This window comes from Rhamphochromis sp. 'chilingali' (genome assembly GCF_963969265.1).
Source record: "Rhamphochromis sp. 'chilingali' genome assembly, chromosome: 3".
NCBI lineage: Eukaryota > Metazoa > Chordata > Actinopteri > Cichliformes > Cichlidae > Rhamphochromis > Rhamphochromis sp. 'chilingali'.
In genome coordinates this window covers 39436003-39455765 of record NC_137931.1, presented here as the reverse complement: position 1 = coordinate 39455765, position 19763 = coordinate 39436003, and the positions used below count along the sequence as shown (strand labels likewise).

Genomic DNA, 19763 nt, shown 5'->3' with positions numbered 1-19763 from the left:
TGCTCCTCCTGGGAGCTGTATTGCTGGATATTTTGATTAATTGCATAATTAGAAATTAATGTGGGTAATATGCAAGTTTCCCTTAGCTGGAATGAGGTTTACACCTGAAGAACATAATGTTACATATTGATAGTGTTACAAGATAACACATTTCTCTTTCAATATGTCTTTAGTATCTGGACAGCCACCTGCGCTTCCTGGCCTTCTTTCTCCAGGAAGCTAGCCTCTACCTGGTCTGGAACAGAGCCAAGGAGCTGTGGGAGTGCCTGGTGTCAGGGCCGGATGTTTGTGAACTTGACCGTGAGGTATAAAAACAGTCATTGCAAATGAAACCTTGCCTTTGGCCATTTGTTTATCATTGCAGCCTCCTTTCTCTGGATAACTGATCTGGAGGAATGCACAAACTTTACCTCTTCCTTTTAAAGCACAATAAAAGGAATGTTCATACAAGTTTTAAATACAGAGCAAGCTGGCAAGAAAGTGACATCCATTCTGTTTAGGTTTCTCAATGTATCATCCAGTAAAGTTTAGCTTTATCAAGTGCTTCTTTGTATGAGAACAAAAAAAACAACAAAAGGACAGAAAGAACTGGAGGCAGGTTTCTGCCCTTTCCAATAGTATGAGATCATTCTGGGCACAAGTGGTTAGAATCAAATGTTTAACTACCTCCAGCCTTTAACAGATCATTCATTTAGTCTTTGTGTTAGGCTCAGTTTGGTAGAACTCAAGCCAGTCCATCTCATTTGTCTCTAAAATTCACTGTAACTGAGATTAACACAGTGTGTTTCTGTGTGTGCAGATGTGTTTTGAGTGGTTCACAAAAGGGCAACATGACCTTGAGAGTGATGTTCAGCAGCAACTCTTCAAGGAGAAGATCTTAAAACTGGAACCCTATGAAATCACCATGAATGGTGAGAGATACTCTATGGTGATACATTATTGACCCACAGCAGTGGATTATAAATATGTATTTAACATGTTTTGTATGTGTTTCAGGTTTTAATCTTTTTAAGACCTTCTTTGAGAATGTCAACCTTTGTGATCATCGACTAAAACGCCAAGGAACTCAGCTGGTCAGCTTTCATTTTCTCTCTTTTGATCCTTAGTACACAGTGAACCATTCAGCGTGCAAAGGAAAAGAATACTGAAATACATCTTGGTTGACATTTAGATTTAAAGTATTATGTGCTTTGATTTCAGTGTGTGGAGCGCATTGACTTGGCAGGGATGGACTTTATCTGGCGCATCGCCATGGAGACCCCTGATGAAGAAATAGCCAATGAAGCAATCCAACTGATTATTACATATAGCTACACCAACCTCAATCCCAAGATGAAGAAGGTTTGAGTATATTTTTGCATTTATTGCTCTGGCCTCTTAATTTTAGCACTGCTTCTAAAGAGAATGGAAGTGTCATTTAACAGGACAGTTCACATTAAAATCAGCAGCAATGTCTCTTTACATGATCCCAAAAAAAGTCATTACCTTTATTGTGAGCAGTTTGGTGTTGGAATTAATTCCTTTCTAATGAACCTATTACTTTGAATCCCCAAAAGGATGTGCTCTCTGGTTCCTTTATATTCTAGACAAGGCAGTCATCTCTTTTCCCTCTATCCAAAACTGGGAAACTCAAAGCAGAACAATTTAGGTGGATAAGTTACACGGACCAGAGGGAATATGCATATTTTATCCTGGGAAGAATTTTCCTTTTAAGATGCTGCAGACTGCCTATTGTTTTCACTCCTCACTTTGATGAGAAATGATCAGAAGTATTCCAATAATAAAAATTGAATTACTGCTTTGTGGCTGTTTTTGAAACAAAGAAATCACACGCAGAAATAAATCTTCCTCCTCACAGGATTCTGTGTCTTTGCACAAGAAGTTCATTGCTGATTGCTACAAACGACTAGAGGTAAGCTGTTGAATATGTTACTAGCATGATTGTGCCATTTCACAGAAAGTGGGATCCAGCAGCACATTTCTTGTTCTTCTTTTAGGCAGCCAGTTCGGCACTGGGTGGGCCTACTTTGACACATGCTGTTACTAAAGCAACCAAGATGCTGACAGCCACGGCCATGCCGACTGTGGCCACATCTGTACAATCACCATCCAGGTACAGAGGGGGGTTTGGGTAAGAACATAGTTACTAAACCTATTAAAATACATTTGTGTTTATATAATTTATCTTGCATGTTAGTGATGGATAAAATGTTTTGAGTATAAATATGCTTGTTATTGTTGAGACGCTTCTGTGAATTTCCACCTCCAGATCCACTAAGCTGGTGATAATTGAAAGACTGCTGCTGTTGGCTGAGCGCTATGTCATCACTATAGAGGTAAGCTGTGCACTCTGTCTCCAAGGTTTCATTACACGTGTAAATAAAAATGATTATGCTATAATGGGTTTTTTTAACCTCATGTTTTTGTGTATTTCTGTGTAGGATATGTACTCAGTTCCTCGCACTATTCTACCTCACGGGGCCTCTTTCAATGGACACCCTGTCACTCTTCACATCACCTACGAGTCAACCAAAGACACTTTTACCTTAGAGGTATTATAAACTTCTGCCCTTTTGTGCACAGTTCAGGTCTTCAGAGGAAATGGCTAATTTTACTCGTCTGTCTGTTGTACAGACTCACAGTAATGAAACAGTAGGAAGTATCCGGTGGAAGATATCTGAGCACTTGAGCTGTCCGGTGGATAATGTCCAAATCTTTGCCAATGATAGTGTGGTAAGTGTTGATGATTCAGTGCAGTGCCTGTCTGGGGAAGGTCGTCCACTATCCTGTTGTGTGTCCTTGAACAAAATTAATTTTGTTTTGTTTTTTCTCTCACATTGTCCTTTTACTGCACCTCCAACGTGTATTAGTTGACCATGAATCGAGACCATAAGCTGCTGTCTCAGCTTGGCTTTAGCGATGAGCAGAGCTTAACTGTGAAGAGCTCAGGCACTGGCACTCCCTCTGGCAGCTCCGAGTCCTCAGCCTCTGCCTCCAGCAGTTCCAGCTCTGCTGTCTTCAACTCTGCTTATGCCCTAGAGCAGGTACCATCATAGACATGGTTAGAACTGCAAATTGTGCATCCATTAAACTTTCCGCTGGTTCTAATGCAAAGTGCGTACATTTCTGTGTCTCTAGGAGAAGTCTCTGCCTGGAGTTGTGATGGCTTTGGTCTGTAATGTGTTTGAGATGCTTTACCAGCTAGCAAACCTTGATGAGTCCAGGTAAGGTAATATTTCTTCCATATGACAACAGAAGACGCTATTTAGCTATTTACATCACCTCATTTTGAAGCAATTTGTGTAGATACAAAAATGCATAAAAACATAGACAGAGACTCTTGCATGCATGTTTAGCTGGGTAAAAAGTGATTGGTAATTAATATTTAAGTCACTACTATTTCATAATTCATGTATTAAGACCAAAGGCAGTTAATAACCCTTTTTATGTATTTGGATATTTCTTGTACTTTCCAGGATCACTCTGCGTGTGAGGAAGTTGCTGCTGCTCATTCCAACAGATCCTGAAGTACAGGATGCACTTGACAACTTTGTTCCCAAAGAATCCAGCGTCTGGAGCCATCAGGTTACTTGAACTCTTTTCTTATTAACAGTGCTTAATGCAGAACGATAAACCTCTGAAATTTTTAATTTTCTGCTTTTGGAGGAGGGTTTATTATAAGTCTAAACAAATTTCTCTTGTGTGCATTTCTTTGCCTTATCCGTTGTCTGAGGGAGTTATTTTCTATCTTTTGTGTATCTTTTCTCTAGAAAACGCTCTTCACCCTCGGCCAGGGTGCAGGCTCTCGTTCTCCTTCTATGTCCTCCAAGCAGCAACATCAGCCCAGTGCTGCTTCCATCTTGGAGTCCCTTTTTAGATCTTCAGCCCCTGGCATGTCCACATTCAGAGTGCTATACAACCTTGAGGTATATTTAAACGTAAAACCCCAAATACGTATATAAATGCAAAATTCCCTGTTTTAAAGTTGACTAAGCTGCATGACATCAGTTTTCATCTCTTTTCCTTTTTCTCTCCTATGTCTTTGTTAGGTGTTGAGTTCAAAACTCATGCCCACATCTGATGATGAGATGGCCAAAACAAGCAGCAAATCCTTCTGTGAGAATTTCCTGAAAGCAGGAGGCCTCAGGTAGCACCACAAACAACAGACCTTTAAAACAATTGCTGTTCTTTGTTTGCTTTGAGCCACTGTAGGAGGTGTCAGCATAGTTGTCAAGCTACATTATACACCAGTACATATATTCCACATGGCATATGCTTCTATCCAAAATGCCTTATGGCATCTTTTTATTTTTAGTCTTGAGTATTGTGTTTCTGTTTGTCACCTCTGCAGTCTGGTGGTAAATGTTATGCAGAGAGACTCCATCCCATCAGAAGTGGACTATGAGACCAGACAAGGGGTCTACTCAATCTGTCTTCAGTTGGCCAGGTGCAATACATGTCACAAACATACAAGGTTTATATAATCATCACATACTATGCCAAACTTCTAACTGAATGGGCTTTGTTTGCAGGTTCCTTCTGGTTGGTCAAAGCATGCCTGCTGTACTGGACGATGATGTCATCAGGGATGGCGATGCGCTATCATCTCGGCCGTTTCGTAATGCTGGGCGAGCAGGGCGACAGCTCTCTCTATGTGGCACTCCAGAGAAGTCCTCCTACAGACAGATGTCTTTGTCTGAGCGATCATCCATAAGAGTTGAAGAAATCATACCTGCTGCACGTGTCGCTATTCAGGTATGGTAGAAATAATTTCAATTTTGAGGTTATTTCTAGGATAAATTTGGTGTCCAGTAAATGTAAAGTACTCCAGATGCTCTATCTGCTGCTGTTTCTTTTATAGACCATGGAAGTGGGGGACTTCACTTCCACAGTGGCCTGTTTTATGCGTCTGACCTGGGCGGCTGCAGCAGGTCGATTAGATCTAGTCGGTAGCCCACAGCCAATCAGAGAGACGCATGGCTCTCTTCTGCCCCAGGGAGTACGCACTAGAGTCAGCAGCACTGGTGAGACAAAGAAAAAACAATCATTACACATTTTGTCTGCTTGTCTCTGTAAGTCTACCAAGTAGATAACTTATGGTGTTAGCTACATGTTTTTCAGTCAGTGGATGTGGCTTGTACAACTTCATTTTTAATTTATGACTAATGCTGACTGTTGGTTATTAATAGGTCACGCTCAAAATATTTTACTGAAACTAAACCTAAAGAATTGAAAGTAAATGTATTTGTGTTTTGCAGGGAGTAACTGCAGCTCCAGTAGCGAGGGCGAGACCACACCAACAGCATTGCATGCAGGGATATGTGTCAGACAGCAGAGTGTCTCCATCAAAGATGCCATCATCGCTCGCGAGGCTTTGTCTCTGCTGGTTACCTGTTTGCAGTTACGCTGTCAGCAGCTGTGTAAGACTCCTGCAGGCGTACAGACAACACTACAAGATCACAGTCTCACTTTTACTGTGTATTGTAATGAGATATTCTGTACTGTGTCCAACAGGCTCTAAATCTTGTGTTTGGTTTCTTTCTCCAGCTTCTTTTTACAACCTGCCCTCTGTCAATGATTTTATTATTGATATTCTGCTCGGATCTCCCAGCGGAGAGGTAAATAACACACTCAGCAAATAACAGAAGAAATGTATTTCAAACATTATATTATATTTACTTATCTTTTCTATGTTTCTTCTTCTCTCAGATCCGCCGTGTGGCTTGTGATCAACTGTACACTTTGAGCCAAACTGACACATCAGCCTTCCCTGAAGTCCAAAAACCTAACTTGTTCCTCCTTTCAGTTATCCTGACTGCTCAGCTCCCGTTATGGAGCCCCACATCTGTCATGAGGGGGGTCAACCAAAGGTATCTAATCAATAAAGCACAAGGTGCAAAATCCCTAAAACATATGCAGACATCATGAGTTAGTGTTGGTTTTTGTTTTCAGATTGCTGTCCCAGTGCACTGAATACTTTGATCTAAGATGCCAGCTTTTGGACGACCTAACTAGTAAGCCACAGTTACACATTCCTAAATATGAAGTTTTGTCCCTGATTGAGGCTCTGTTGTAATGCAGACCTTACAGACTGCTTTTTCACCAACTAAAGGCCAGTGAATCACACATTTGCTTTCTGCTCCTTTCTTTTTCTATCCCTCCTTTCCTTCCTCCCGCTTCGCTGCATGCCTCACCTCCTCAAGCGTCAGAGATGGAGGTGTTAAAAGTGAGCGCAGCCACCATGCTGGAGGACGAGATCTCTTGGCTTGACAATTTTGAGCCTAGCTGGAGCTCTGAGATGGAGACCAGCGAGGCAGATAACATCCTCCTAGCAGGGCACCTCAGACTCATCAAGACCTTGTTGTCTCTCTGTGGCAATGAGAAAGAACATCTTGGTGAGCAAACACTGAGTATACATGCATATCCACACCTATCCAATGTATATTCTATTTTATTTAGGACACAGCTGTTATGTAATGTAACTTTTTGTCCAGGTCCATCTCTCATCCAGCAGTTGCTCGATGACTTCCTGTTTCGAGCCTCACGCATCATTATCAACAGCTCCAACCCTACAACTTCCCCGGCCCCCAGCCATGATTTCCACCCAAAGTATGTATTCCTTTCCTTCCAATTAGTTTCATTTTTTCTCTGTTCTAATCCAACTTTTCATTTTTTAAGATGTGATTTTGAGAATCATTTTGTGATTTCATATAAAAGGGATCTGCTTTTTTTGTTTGCTTGTTTGTTTGTTTGTTTTTAAGTAATGGGTAAATCCCTCCATTTTGCAAACAACATTGTGTGTTTTGTAGTATTCCTGATAGCGGTATTTAATCATTTCTCTGTGTGTGATTAGGTGCAGCACAGCCAGCAGCAGATTGGCAGCCTATGAGGTGCTGGTAATGCTGGCAGACAGCTCTCTTTCAAACCTACAGCTCATCACCAGAGAGCTGCTGTCCATGCACCACCAGTCAGATCCTTCGCTCTGCAAGGAGTTTGATGTAAGACACCGGTTAAAATAGAATTAATTGTAATCATGTTTGGTGTTGCATGTAGTCTGACAGTGCTTTTGGTGTGAAAGTAACTCTTTCTTCCTTTCCTTTAGTATCTACCCCCTGTAGAGAGCCGTTCAGTCTCAGGTTTTGTTGGGTTGAAGAACGGTGGAGCCACTTGTTATATGAATGCTGTGTTCCAGCAGCTTTACATGCAGCCCGGCCTCCCAGAGGTACACTTTCAATGAACTGTTTACTTAATTTTTTTTTCCATACATTATGTGATACTTAGCAGTAACACCAGTATCTGTGACTACAATACCATGTTTTTTTGTTTTAGGCTTTCCTGTCCATTGAAGATGACACAGACCAGCCTGAAGAGAGTGTTTTCTATCAGGTTCAGTCTCTATTTGGCCATCTGATGGAGAGCAAACTCCAGTATTATGTACCTGAGAACTTCTGGAAGGTAAAAGTCTGTTCACTGTTAAATCATTTAGAAACCAGAGACAAAGTTCTATTTTTAATTTGCAAGAGGTTCTGCACAATCTTGGAGTTCATCGCTGTTTCTTGTATTTTTTTTTATCATGTAAAATTATGTGGGGGGTTTTAATAAGTCCTAATGATGGACCATGTTGTGCTGTCTGTAATCATTATGTCTATAAAGTCTGTGTAACACATATAGAGTTTGTTATCTTGGATAGTGACACAACTGAGTGTCATTAACTAAAGTGACAAAACTCAGTTTATCAATAGATATGTAACTGTATAAACATGCATAATATTTCTGTTGCAGATCTTCAAGATGTGGAACAAAGAGCTATATGTAAGAGAACAGCAGGATGCCTATGAGTTTTTCACTAGCCTGGTGGATCAGCTTGACGAACATCTCAAGGTATAACTCACACACTAAAGAAACACTGTCGTCACTTGATTAGAAACTTTAATTTGTCAATGACAAACTTTTTCCACCAGAAAATGGGTCGAGACCAGATCTTCAAAAACACATTCCAGGGAATTTTCTCTGACCAGAAGATCTGTAAAGACTGTCCTCACCGGTGAGCCACAGGTTTTTACTGTGTAGAATTTACCAAATCTTTTTCTTTATGCATGAAATTTGACTCACAAACATCCTTTGCACAGATATGAGCGTGAGGAAACATTCATGGCACTGAACCTTGGAGTGACCTCTTGTCAGAGTTTAGAGATCTCATTAGACCAGTTTGTCCGAGGAGAGGTGCTAGAGGGCAGCAATGCCTACTACTGTGAGAAATGCAAAGAGAAGGTCTGTACACTCCCCTTCATGCTTTTATACAGCACTGACATCATATGTGCTTATAAGTGTTAGTGTGTGTGTTTGTACAGAGGACCACAGTGAAGAGGACATGTATCAAATCCCTGCCCAGTGTTCTCTGTATTCACCTTATGCGCTTTGGCTTCGACTGGGAAAGCGGACGGTCTATCAAATATGATGAGCAGATTAGGGTATGAAGATCAAACACTTGTACCTAATAAATCACATTTCCTAATATTGTTACAGCCTCCTTAACTTTAATGTAAATGTGATTGGGATTAAGGTTGTTTCCATTGTTTCACAGTTCCCCTGGGTGCTCAACATGGAGCCCTACACTGTATCTGGAATGGCTCGTCAAGACTGCAGCGGAGAGGGAGGCGAGGGGAGAGGCGACGGGACCTCAGGAGGGTCACCCAGGAAAAAAGTCACAATTTCTGAGAACTATGAGCTTGTGGGAGTTGTTGTCCACAGTGGTCAGGCGCATGCTGGCCACTACTACTCTTTTATTAAAGATAGACGGTAAGAGACACTGTAGTCAGTCTTACCTCATTTCACAGGAATCGTTTTCTAATGGCAGAGCTATGTGCTTTTCCTAATTGTATTTTTCCTTCTCTTTGCTACTTTACATAAGGAGTACCTAACCAGCAATTGGTGGAATACATTAATTGGTTGCTTTAGTTTTCCAGGCAGAATTTAGAAGACCTCCTTGGGTCTTGCATATGAATGCAGTATCAGATTTTGTATGGGCTCCTGGATTAGTTTGTAAGCATCTCCAGATGTCTGGCTCTGGAAGGCAGTCGTGCTTACTGGAGAAGTGGAATGTAAAGAGCCCACAGAAGCTTGTATTTGGCACCCTGCTCTCACTCATTTTCTTGTTCCTTTCCATGCTTAAGAAATTCTGTTCTCAGGATGATGCTTACTTTCCAGGAAATCAGACACATTCTGAAGCTGTTTTTTAGTCACTTATTGTTTATGTCAGGTAGGGATCTGTGTGGGTTTAAAGCCAAGAACAGTGACATAAAAACTTAGCAGATGAGCTGGATAGATGCAAGCGAATACTGTGATCTGCCAGTAGGTTAATCTGGTGTGCTGTCCATATAGTGCTGGGTACATACATGAGTGAAGATCCTGTTTTTTTGCTTGTAAGCTTTTTAAGTTTTTGCATTAGGTTATTATTTAAACTTCATAGAGTTTCCAGTATGTCTCTCTTTCTCCTTTATCTTCTCAAAATCCTTTTTTGTCATCCATCTTTGTTTACTAATAGCGGTGGTGCGCGTGGTCGGTGGTACAAGTTCAATGACAACGTGGTAGAAGAGTTCGATATGAATGACGAAACTTTGGAGTACGAGTGCTTCGGTGGGGAGTATCGTCCCAAGGTTTATGACCAGTGTAAGTTGCTGACATTACTTTACTTTATGTGGATTAGCAGTACACACAAGTACAAAATCTTAAATAACTTTGATGTATGCTCAGCCAACCCTTACCCTGACGTGCGGAGGAGATACTGGAATGCCTACATGCTGTTTTATCAGAAGATCAGCGACCAGAATTCGCCTGTTCTGCCCAAAAAGAGCAGAGTCAGCATCATGAGACAGGAAGCTGAGGACCTTTCACTGTGAGTCAAATTTCCATATGTACCACAGTCACCTTGTAAACATTCTCATTGGACTGTTGAAAATGCATCTGTCATCTTTTCATACATCCATGTGCAACAGTCAGCAAAATGTCACCGCAGGCAGTAGGTGATAGATTTGATGCTGACAGTTAAAGACTTATTTACAAAGACTTCATTTATATGCATTATACAGAAACTTTAATGAAACATCACGGATGTTAATCACATGATGCGAGTCATATTTGTATATGAACACTGTCAGAAGAACAGCAGTTGGGAACGGCTCCAGTGCATTAACTATTATGAACCATCTATGTTGTCTCTTTATTCCCAGGTCTGCTCCATCTTCTCCTGATGTTTCCCCACAGTCCTCTCCACGCCCCCCAAGAGCCAACAATGACCGTCTCACTCTCCTCACCCGTCTGGTCCGCAAGGGAGAGAAGAAGGGCCTGTTTGTAGAGAAAATGCCCGTCAGCATCTATCAGGTAAAGCAAAATCTGCCTTTACATGAGCTAAACACGAGTTATATTAGAGAGAGAATTGCTTTAAATATTCATAGTTGTCTCACCGCTTTGTTTGTGTGTTTGTGCAGATTGTGAGAGATGAGAATCTGAAGTTCATGAGAAACAGAGATGTCTACAACAGCGACTACTTCAACTTCACCCTTTCCCTGGCTTCAGTCAATGCAGTATGTTTCTCTGTTGGCTTGTCTAATTATACATAAACACAGACTGAAGATACACAACACTTTAAGCTTCATGTATTTGACGATTGTAATCAAAAGACATAAAACAAGTTAGATAAAAGTTTTCTTCCACATATTCAGCAGTTTGTTTTTCTCTGGTACTTGAAGTAGATGCAAGTAAAATATTGGATTTCACCTTTGGTCTGTGTTTACACAACTGAAAAAACAGTGTGTATTTTGCTTTTCTGAGGCAATGCTTTTATTGCAGGTCAGCATTTTACAGTAACTGCACTTCCTTATAGGAATCAGAGTACTGTTCACCTTTAATGACAGATCGCATTCTGCCATTAGAGAGAGATACTCTGACATACATGAATGATAATTATTTAAATATTGTGAGTGCTGATGCAGAATGGAACCCACAGCCATTGCAATATTACTATTATATATGCTATAATGCAATACCATAGTGTTTATATACATAAAATAACATGCAGTATGATAATCAGTGATGTTTTAAAAAGCTGTGTTCCTTTTGCAGACAAAACTGAAGCATCCAGGCTACCAGCCAATGGCCAAAGAGAGTCTTCAGCTGGCTGTTCACTTTCTGTTCCACACCTACTTGCACACCAAAAAGAAACTCAGGTGATTTCACTTGCATGCATCCACATGTGTTAAGTTTGAGCACCTTCATGAGGAGCAACATTATAATCTGTATTTGTGTGTCTCTTGCAGGGTGGACACAGAGGAGTGGATGGCGACAGTGGAGGTGTTGCTGTCTAAGAGCAGTGAGGCATGCCAGTGGATGGTGCAGTACCTGGTGGGACCAGAGGGCCGCGAAATCGTCAAGTTAGTACATTCCTGCCAACTAATTAACCCACAGGGCTGTTGTCACATTATATTTCTCATGACTAATATGAAATATTGAAACAATTTTCTACATTGTTTAGATAGCGATACTATATTGCTGCTGCTTGAAAGTGGAAATGACAGGGTACAGTTATGTCTGCATCAGGTGTGGATGTTGGGAGTTCGCCTTGTAATCGGAAGGTTGCCGGTTCGAGCCCCGGCTTGGATAGTCTCGGTCGTTGTGTCCTTGGGCAAGACACTTCACCCGTTGCCTACTGATGGTGGTCAGAGGGCCCGGTGGCGCCAGTGTCCGGCAGCCTCGCCTCTGTCAGTGCGCCCCAGGGTGGCTGTGGCTACAATGTAGCTTGCCATCACCAGTGTGTGAATGTCTGCGTGAATGGGTGGATGACTGGATATGTAAAGCGCTTTGGGGTCCTTAGGGACTAGTAAAGCGCTATATAAATACAGGCCATTTACCATAATCCATGTTTGTAGGACTGCTTTTGCAGAAGCTTGACCTAGGTTTGATCAGTACAGCATTTTTGTAGCTGTCCTAGTGATATGCGATACTTTAGACTTGGCGGCTCCAAGCATTGCGCCCTCATTCTAATCAATGCACATTCAACTCTCTGACCAGGGCCAAATAATTCCGCTTTGATTATTTTTCCTACAACGCCTAAAGCTTTACTAAATATATAATGCCCACACACATTATCTCTGGAGTGTTTTAATGCTATATAATTTATTATATTTGCACACTTCATCAGTATAACTGCAAAAGTCTTGGAGCATACTTACAGTTGCATCTTTACTGACAGTAGAGATATTAAACACTTGTGTGCTTGGTGCTCACTGACTTAATGCTGATTGGCTAAAAAAAAGCAAGTCCTTCTCTGGAATGTAAACATTTAGAACCACGGGATAGTTTCCCAAAGCGTGTGTTTGGGAGAAAGGTGTTGTCTTACACTACTTGATGTTTAAGCATGGGGTGATCATATGATCCTCAGACAGGATTGGTTGTCGAACATCGGATGTTTTGGGCAACAGTACACCACAGCTGCCTTTACATACCACACCCCTCCCCGTAGAACAGAGGTACAGATTGTCACACTTAACTATGTGCCTCAAGGCCAAAGCAGCCAGAACTGTTAAACAAAGTACAACAAAGAAATTTCCCACATGAACAGTGTTGCAGACTTGTCTGTCCTTTCAGATTTTATCATAAGATACTGAGTGTCTTATGATAAGACATTAGACATGTTAATTGAAGTTCCTGCCTTAGAGGTTTATTTCCCTTCACTGGAGTGCTGATATTGATGGTTTTGACATTTCCTTAGGGTTTGTCTGTTGGAGTGCAGTGTAAGAGAGGTGAGGGTGGTGGTTGCATCCATCCTCGAAAAGACTCTGGAGAGTGCACTTCAGTTTGGAGATCCAGGACTAGACAGTTTAACAGATGCTCTGCTCTCCTTACTGGACAAAGATGTTCCTGAGAATGTGAAGAACTGTGCGCAGTATTTCAACCTCTTCAGCAACTTCGCTCAGAGGGTAATTCTTCAAAATTGAGTGTTTAAGTACAAGCCATTAAATTTAATGACTGTTTGATTTCCTGAGTGTTCTCTATTTTTCGTTCACTCTCTCCCTCCCTCTCTCAGGGTTGCGGTCCTTGTCAGTTGTTGTTGAAACACTCGGCGTATCGCCGGATGCTCATCTTTCTGTTGGGCCCCAATAGGCAGAACAACCAGGTACAGTTTACATAATACACACTGCGTGTTTCATATGTTTGTCATTCTTAATGTTTTCACTTTAACTCAACTTTTCCACTCACTGAATTACACTCAGGAAACAAAGTGTAAGTTTTTTGCTTATCCAACACTGAGTTGCAGTGGTAACAGGTTAAGCAGGTATTCCAGACATCCTTCTCAATAGTAACAGTTTAGAGAGATCCCAAGTCATTCCCAGGTAAAATGAGGTATATAATCTCTCAAGCGAGTTCTGGGTCTGTATTGAGGGCACTTCTCAGTTGGGTATACGTAGAAAAAACCTCCAAAGAAAGGCAGAGAGGTTTTACTTTGTGTTTTTACAGAACCGAAGGTGGAGTCCAGCTCAGGCTCGGGAGTTTCTTCACCTGCACAGCACTCTGGCCCTGATCACTCTGCACTCTGACCTCAGCCCCCAGCGCACACAGGGTGATGCACCTAAATTTGTTTCTCACACTACTACAAATGTGCACCTACTGACACAGCCTGAGTCTTATTGTGATTGTTTGTTTATCACCTGTTGTTCCTCACGTAGCTCCCGGAGGGCTTAAGCTGCGCCTGAGTAGTGTCCTGTCCTCCACCCCTCTTCTCCCTCTCCATGCGGACATCCTTGCCTCACTCTTTACTCCAGAAGGACAGCCTTACCTTCTAGAGGTAAGATAAAAACCATCAGTTCAATGTTTTACTTCTTCATTATTAAATAGAAAAGACTCAGAAGCTCTTTGATTGACAATTTTGTCAATTGTAAATACCCAACAGGTGATGTTTGCAATGCGCGAGTTATCAGGCGCACTGTCTCTCCTGATAGAGATGGTGACCTACAGCTCGTTCTGTAATGAGCCCTTCTCTCTGGGAGTTCTGCAGTTACTCAAAGTAAGAATCTCTGAAAAGCAGCTCAACCACATTTACTCCACAGTCAGTATGCACTAAATTGTTTTGTACTCTTCACAGACACAGCTGGAGACAGCTCCACCTCATGAACTGAAGAACATTTTTCTGATGCTGCAGGAGCTTCTAGTGAGTAACATCCTTCAGTGACCCTTCCTCTGTTGATCTTTCATGTTGCGTGGTCACTATGACGTCTCACATTTCCTAACTTCATTTAAATCTTTTCCACAGGTAGTGGAAGACCCTCTGCAATCCCAGAGACTCAAGTATGCTTTTGAGTCAGAGAAAGGTCTATTAGGTATGTCTGTTGTTTTGTTTTTTCCTATTGACAACAGTGTACAAATCCTTGTAGCTCATAATGTGTTTTCTCCATAGCTTTGATGCAGCAGAGCAACAATGTGGACAGCAGGCGCTGCTACCAGTGTGTTAAGTTCCTGGTCACATTAGCTCAAAAGTGAGTACATGCGGTTTAGGGATCAGACTTGGGCAGAAAAATATTTGGTTGTTATGTGGGGTTTTTTTGTTGTTGTTTTTCCCCCAGTGTGAACTATTATCAACTGTAATAGTAGTAGTATTAGCAGATTAACCTACCAACATAATTCTGACCCTGCTTTCATCCCTCCCACTCTCCAGGTGTCCTCAAGCTAAGGACTACTTCAAGGACTTGTCTGGTACCTGGAGTTGGGCGGTGCAGTGGCTCCAGAAAAAGGCAAGCCTAAGAAATACTGTAGGACCACCTACACCAGCGGTCCCCAACCTTTTTTGCGCCACGGACCGGTTTATGCCCGACAATATTTTCACAGACCGGCCTTTCAGGTGTCGCGGATAAATACAACAAGATCAAACTAGTACCGTTACCGAAAAAAAGAAGATTTATTCATAACACACGTGAAAAGACCCAGGAAAACAGAGTTAATGATAAAAACGATAACAAAATAACGCTGAAAACCGATAAAAACCCTGAAAACCATACATTTCACACCTGAGCCTCAACTCTTGTGGCCCAGTACCAAACGACTCATGGACCGGTACCGGTCTGAGGACCGGGGATTGGGGACCGCTGACCTACACTACATGAACAAAAGTACAGGGCCACACCTCTTAATCTTTAAAGTGACATGTTTTCAGTCCCATTGCACCCAACATTTCTAAACATTTGGGAAAGAAGAAAATGTTTCAGAACCACAACAACTCAGCCATGAAATGGAAGATCACATAAGGTTACTAAGAGGAGTTGCATAGTGCTTAAGAGATGCCAACACTTGATGATTCAGTAACTGCAGATTTCCAAACCTCCTCTGCCATGAACATCAGCTCAGTAACTGTGGGCTGGGAGCTTCATAGCCTGGGTTTCCATGGGCAACCAGTTTCTGTAGGTGGCCCAGTACGTTTATCCATATAGTGTACATCACATTAGTGTGAGGCATTTTTGGCTTTTGTAATTGACAGTAGAAGTGAGAAGGATGGAGGACAGCAGCCAAAAAAAAAATCCCCAGTGCCTTTAAGCCCAAACCTCAGTGTTTCCCATTCCCTTCTTATTATTTAATCCAACATAACCTCCAAGTTCTTACAGGTGAATTCGGACACACTGTGTTGTTAAAAACTAATCAGCCTTTCAAACATTAGTTTAAATCTGAACTCAGTTTAGCACGGCATAAATTTTTATTTTTATTTTTAGAACTTTTTTTCATTTAGCTAAATGATAGTTTAGTAAAGTTTGCCTTTATTAGTTACCACTTGGTGCCAAACATAAGGTCCGAGGGCCAGAATCAGCTCAGCAAATCAGCCCACTGGACTGCATTGGAAAATGTGAAGGGGAGGATCGACTTTGGACTTTTAACTGTGTTTTCATAAGTTTTACCGCTTTTACTACTTACAAAGACCTCCCCCATGGCCATTCGTACTACACCAAAGTATTTAAGTAATAGATAAACAATAAACTAACATAAAAACAGCATTGTTGTATGCAGACTATACAGTTACTATTTTCTATTCATTACAGCGAACTTTAGGTAACTGAACTGTTTTTCCGAACTGAACTTAAAACTCTTTTAAGTCATATTTATTATCATTATTGTTTCTTTCTGTATACAGTTTTGTTCACAGCTCACTCAGTATATTAATTGTTTTGTTCCGTCATTAATTTTCATATTACTGGAGCTAAACGAGAGTCTTTACAGTGCCCCCTGTTTAGGAGACACTTGGCTTAACCACTATGGCACTTATGAAGAACTGTAAATTATGCTGTATGCTCACAGTGACTCTCTCTGCCTTCAGATGACAGAACATTACTGGACTCCACAGAGCAACGTCTCAAATGAGACATCCACCAATAAAACCTTCCAGCGCACAATTTCTGCACAGGTAAATACACGCACACACAAAAATACCGTATATCAACGACCTCCAGTTCTCCTATTACACTCACAGTCACTCATACTGTTTATTTTCCGTGTGTGTGTGTGTGTGTGTGTGTGTGTGTGTGTGTGTGTGTGTGTGTGTGTCACACTCTGCAGGATACCTTGGCCTATGCTACAGCATTGTTAAATGAGAAAGAGCAGTCTGGTAGCAGTAATGGTTCTGACGGCAGCCCGGCGAATGAAAACGCTGACCGCAGTCTCCGACAGGTATCTCTCAGCTACATCCAAACGAGCAGCTTAGAACAGTGGAGCTCTCAAATGACTCATGGTTTTAAAGCAGTTCCCGCTCAGCTCACATAAGCCCGAAAGAGAAGAATAGAGCAAAAATGGATCATCTCATTGGCTTCTGTCAAAAGCTATAAAGGCAGTTTGTTACCGCCCACGGTTATTATTAGAGGTGGATTTGAAGCTGTTTCATTCTTCTCCAACTCCCGCTGGGGCTGTCAGGAAGCCCACACAGCCCCAGATTGTCACTTGTGCTCACATAAAAACATTATAGACAATCGGTGTGTTGAATAGAAATTATAATCCTCCTGGCTCTGCCTAACAGATGGATAATTCAACTTTTTTTTTTAATCCAACTTCCCTCTATTCTACCACAGGGGTCAGAGTCTCCCATGATGCTCGGTGATTCTAAGAGCGATCTAGAAGACGTGGACCCCTAGGTCGTCCTACCAGTGGGATCCCTCCAAAGGAGAGGCAGCTCCGGGAAGCCATTCGAAAAGGCTGCACTTTGCCTCTGATTGGTCAGGACATTTAGGACTCCACAGCAAGCCAATCAGAACATTTGTCTCGGTCGCTAAGGCAACGAAGGAGCTATGAATAAATCATGAATTACTTCCTTTCACATGAGCCAAGGCGATGATGGAGATGCATTATCATAAAGGGCAGCAGAGTTGATTAGGGTGGGAAGTGCAAATAACCTTCCACAATCATGGATGACTTCAGTTTATCCTTTTATTCATTCATTCACTCAGAATGACAGCAAGGTGGAGGATGGGTTTGGGTTGTGTTTTAACAATTTTCTGCTCATGTTTGCCAATTTATCTACATATTCATATTGTAAAGATTTTGTTCCATAGATGTTATTTCCAGTGTAAGATAATATTTTAAAGTGTCCTGTGCTCTTCTCTCACAGCCATGCAAATTGCGGGAGGTCACATTTAGCTGCTCTAGAGGAACTTACAGACAGGAACACCTCCACATATGAGCACTCGGGAGGGAGGGTGGGTTTAAGTATGCACTTTATAGTCCAACCCATTCTGTTGTGATGTACAGCAGCACTGGTCAGTTCCTCTAGAGCCTCGTCTTCTTTTGCTTTTAACAACTTATATTTGCAGTGCCACTTATGCAACACATGAGAGCCCTGATGGCAAGCCAGTCTGCCTGTGACTTGACCTTTGACCCTCGGCCACCACAGTGTAGCCATCGGGATGCAGTAGGGGGCTGGTCCTGTTGTATGACGGTTCCAGACCCTCAGAATATCTGAAACAAGCAGTGCCATGGTCAGTACTCTCCCTCCACTCCTCCTCCTTGCTGACAAGCGGCCTCGTGTTCTGGATTTTATTCTTTTTGTCGCTTTGTTTTATTTTCAATGCCACTTTTCTTTGAATCTGGATGAATTGAATTACTGCAGAGGATTAGGGACTCGAGCCTTATGCAGGAAAAAGCTGATCTGGAAGAGCGCAGATCAGTTGTGGTGGGCCATCAGTGCTTCCTGAAGGGGAGCTCAGGAGCAGGTTTTTATTTTTAGGTGCCAAGGTTACACACACACATGCATACAAAAACTAGAACTTCTGAAAAACATGCAGGCGTGTGTCACTCATTCACTTCGCTCACAAAGACAGAGAACAGGTCCTCTTCACCTCACTGTTACCTCTGCTTTATCAGGTTTCTTTTTTTTCCGATGGAGTTCACATTTTGCTTTGCCTTTTGCTTTTGTCAACCTTTGGAAACACACACAGAGGAGCTAAACCCAAATGTAGCTCTAGTTTTTACTGGAGAGCAACACCCATGTTACCATCATCCCTGCCCCCATCATCGGGAGACTTGAAGTGCCTTAACCTCCCGATCTCCCTCCCGTCTCCCCTCGGACACTGTCTCGTCACATCTCCGATGAGGTACGTCCTCATCTGCTCCACCCGTGACGCTAAACCAAGTGTCTCCTGTGGTCATGTAGAAGGGCAACAGGGCTTCTTCCTTTGCATTATTCTTGAAACTACTACAGGGAATTTCCTCTGTGTGTTGTGACAAAGGACTGTAGGAATGTAACTGTTGACTCTGTGTGTGAATGGGGAGGTGGGCGTGGAAGTTTTACCCAGTAACACAGGGTTTAGGCAACACGACAGGGTTCTGATGATGGTAAAATGCTGCTTCTCTTCACTCTGCACTCAGACAGAGACACTTTGTAGATAATTCATGCTAGGTAGTTTTAATGAAGTCACGCTTTCACTAACATGTTTTAAGACATGAGCCTAAACTTGCTTAGCAGATTAGCTCTCAGCTTTAACAGGTCAATGTTTACAATGTAAGGACCTAGGAAGCTACCATGCAAAATGATTTTCTGTTTGAATCAACGTGCGATCAATCCGCTGGCTCCTCTGCATCCGAGAAGAGGAAAGACACTGCTTTAGCCCTTCCATGCTCCTCCACCCCATTTCCTCTCATTAGATGTGAATGTCACATCGTGCTCTCCAGCACGTTTGCATGTGTGGCAGTAAGTGATGGTGAGGTTTGTCTTTTCTGCGTGATGGAAAAAAAACAAAATCAGCCCCCACCCCCTCCCCATGTTGTTTGCTGTGTAATTTGGTATCATTAATGTCACAAACACACGCCCCTTCACAGTGGCTGGTTATGGGCGATCTGAAGGAGCTGCATGCAGTCTGTGCCAAGTGATTACATGACCATGGCAACATGAGTTGCATTCAGCCAAGAGTTTTGTTGGTTTGGCCCTCTGCTACATCACCACAAATACTTAAAAATAGAAAAAAAGAAAAAAACAACAACTTCAAAACAATCTTGTTTTAATCCTGGGATGCAGGGAGGGATGGGTAGGTGCGAGGTTAGGGATTGGCATCTATACGGGTTTTTACTGTCATTCAATTTTGAAACTTCACTTCTGACATCGCAAGACTCTGTAATGCATGTTAAGACTCAGTTTTAATTTGTACATCAGAGTTTGATTAAGGGGAAATTTGATATAAAATAAACTGGAATGCACAACCTTTTGCAAATATTGTCTTTATGCATTTCTATATACTGTCCCATGA

The 19763-nt window shown here is 42.0% G+C and overlaps 1 protein-coding gene across 4 annotated transcripts in view; it reads left to right on the top strand.

Moving 5' to 3' along the window:
• The window catches only part of usp24 (ubiquitin specific peptidase 24), a 34902-nt gene extending 15175 nt beyond the window's left edge, over positions 1–19727 (top strand). For 2 of the 4 annotated variants that reach the window (XM_080876855.1, XM_080876857.1), the window contains 49 exons: positions 174–305; positions 800–911; positions 997–1073; positions 1201–1341; positions 1859–1912; positions 1998–2113; positions 2270–2336; positions 2442–2552; positions 2635–2733; positions 2871–3044; positions 3139–3224; positions 3477–3585; positions 3771–3926; positions 4050–4147; positions 4352–4447; positions 4533–4755; positions 4862–5024; positions 5259–5420; positions 5548–5618; positions 5710–5870; positions 5953–6014; positions 6204–6395; positions 6495–6609; positions 6854–6998; positions 7103–7222; positions 7330–7455; positions 7783–7881; positions 7962–8044; positions 8130–8271; positions 8352–8471; positions 8585–8799; positions 9545–9669; positions 9754–9895; positions 10230–10380; positions 10488–10583; positions 11122–11225; positions 11316–11429; positions 12767–12974; positions 13082–13171; positions 13513–13615; positions 13722–13840; positions 13946–14059; positions 14138–14203; positions 14306–14372; positions 14450–14528; positions 14708–14783; positions 16352–16438; positions 16591–16701; positions 17097–19727. In XM_080876855.1, the coding sequence (XP_080732981.1) occupies positions 174–305; positions 800–911; positions 997–1073; positions 1201–1341; positions 1859–1912; positions 1998–2113; positions 2270–2336; positions 2442–2552; positions 2635–2733; positions 2871–3044; positions 3139–3224; positions 3477–3585; positions 3771–3926; positions 4050–4147; positions 4352–4447; positions 4533–4755; positions 4862–5024; positions 5259–5420; positions 5548–5618; positions 5710–5870; positions 5953–6014; positions 6204–6395; positions 6495–6609; positions 6854–6998; positions 7103–7222; positions 7330–7455; positions 7783–7881; positions 7962–8044; positions 8130–8271; positions 8352–8471; positions 8585–8799; positions 9545–9669; positions 9754–9895; positions 10230–10380; positions 10488–10583; positions 11122–11225; positions 11316–11429; positions 12767–12974; positions 13082–13171; positions 13513–13615; positions 13722–13840; positions 13946–14059; positions 14138–14203; positions 14306–14372; positions 14450–14528; positions 14708–14783; positions 16352–16438; positions 16591–16701; positions 17097–17159 (5742 nt within the window). In that variant the 3' untranslated portion in view covers positions 17160–19727. Of the gene's footprint in view, positions 1–173; positions 306–799; positions 912–996; positions 1074–1200; positions 1342–1858; positions 1913–1997; positions 2132–2269; positions 2337–2441; positions 2553–2634; positions 2734–2870; positions 3045–3138; positions 3225–3476; positions 3586–3770; positions 3927–4049; positions 4148–4351; positions 4448–4532; positions 4756–4861; positions 5025–5258; positions 5421–5547; positions 5619–5709; positions 5871–5952; positions 6015–6203; positions 6396–6494; positions 6610–6853; positions 6999–7102; positions 7223–7329; positions 7456–7782; positions 7882–7961; positions 8045–8129; positions 8272–8351; positions 8472–8584; positions 8800–9544; positions 9670–9753; positions 9896–10229; positions 10381–10487; positions 10584–11121; positions 11226–11315; positions 11430–12766; positions 12975–13081; positions 13172–13512; positions 13616–13721; positions 13841–13945; positions 14060–14137; positions 14204–14305; positions 14373–14449; positions 14529–14707; positions 14784–16351; positions 16439–16590; positions 16702–17096 lie in introns of all 4 variants that reach the window. The other 2 variants (XM_080876854.1, XM_080876856.1) reach the window with 1 other exon arrangement.
• The last annotated feature ends 36 nt before the right edge of the window (positions 19728–19763 follow it).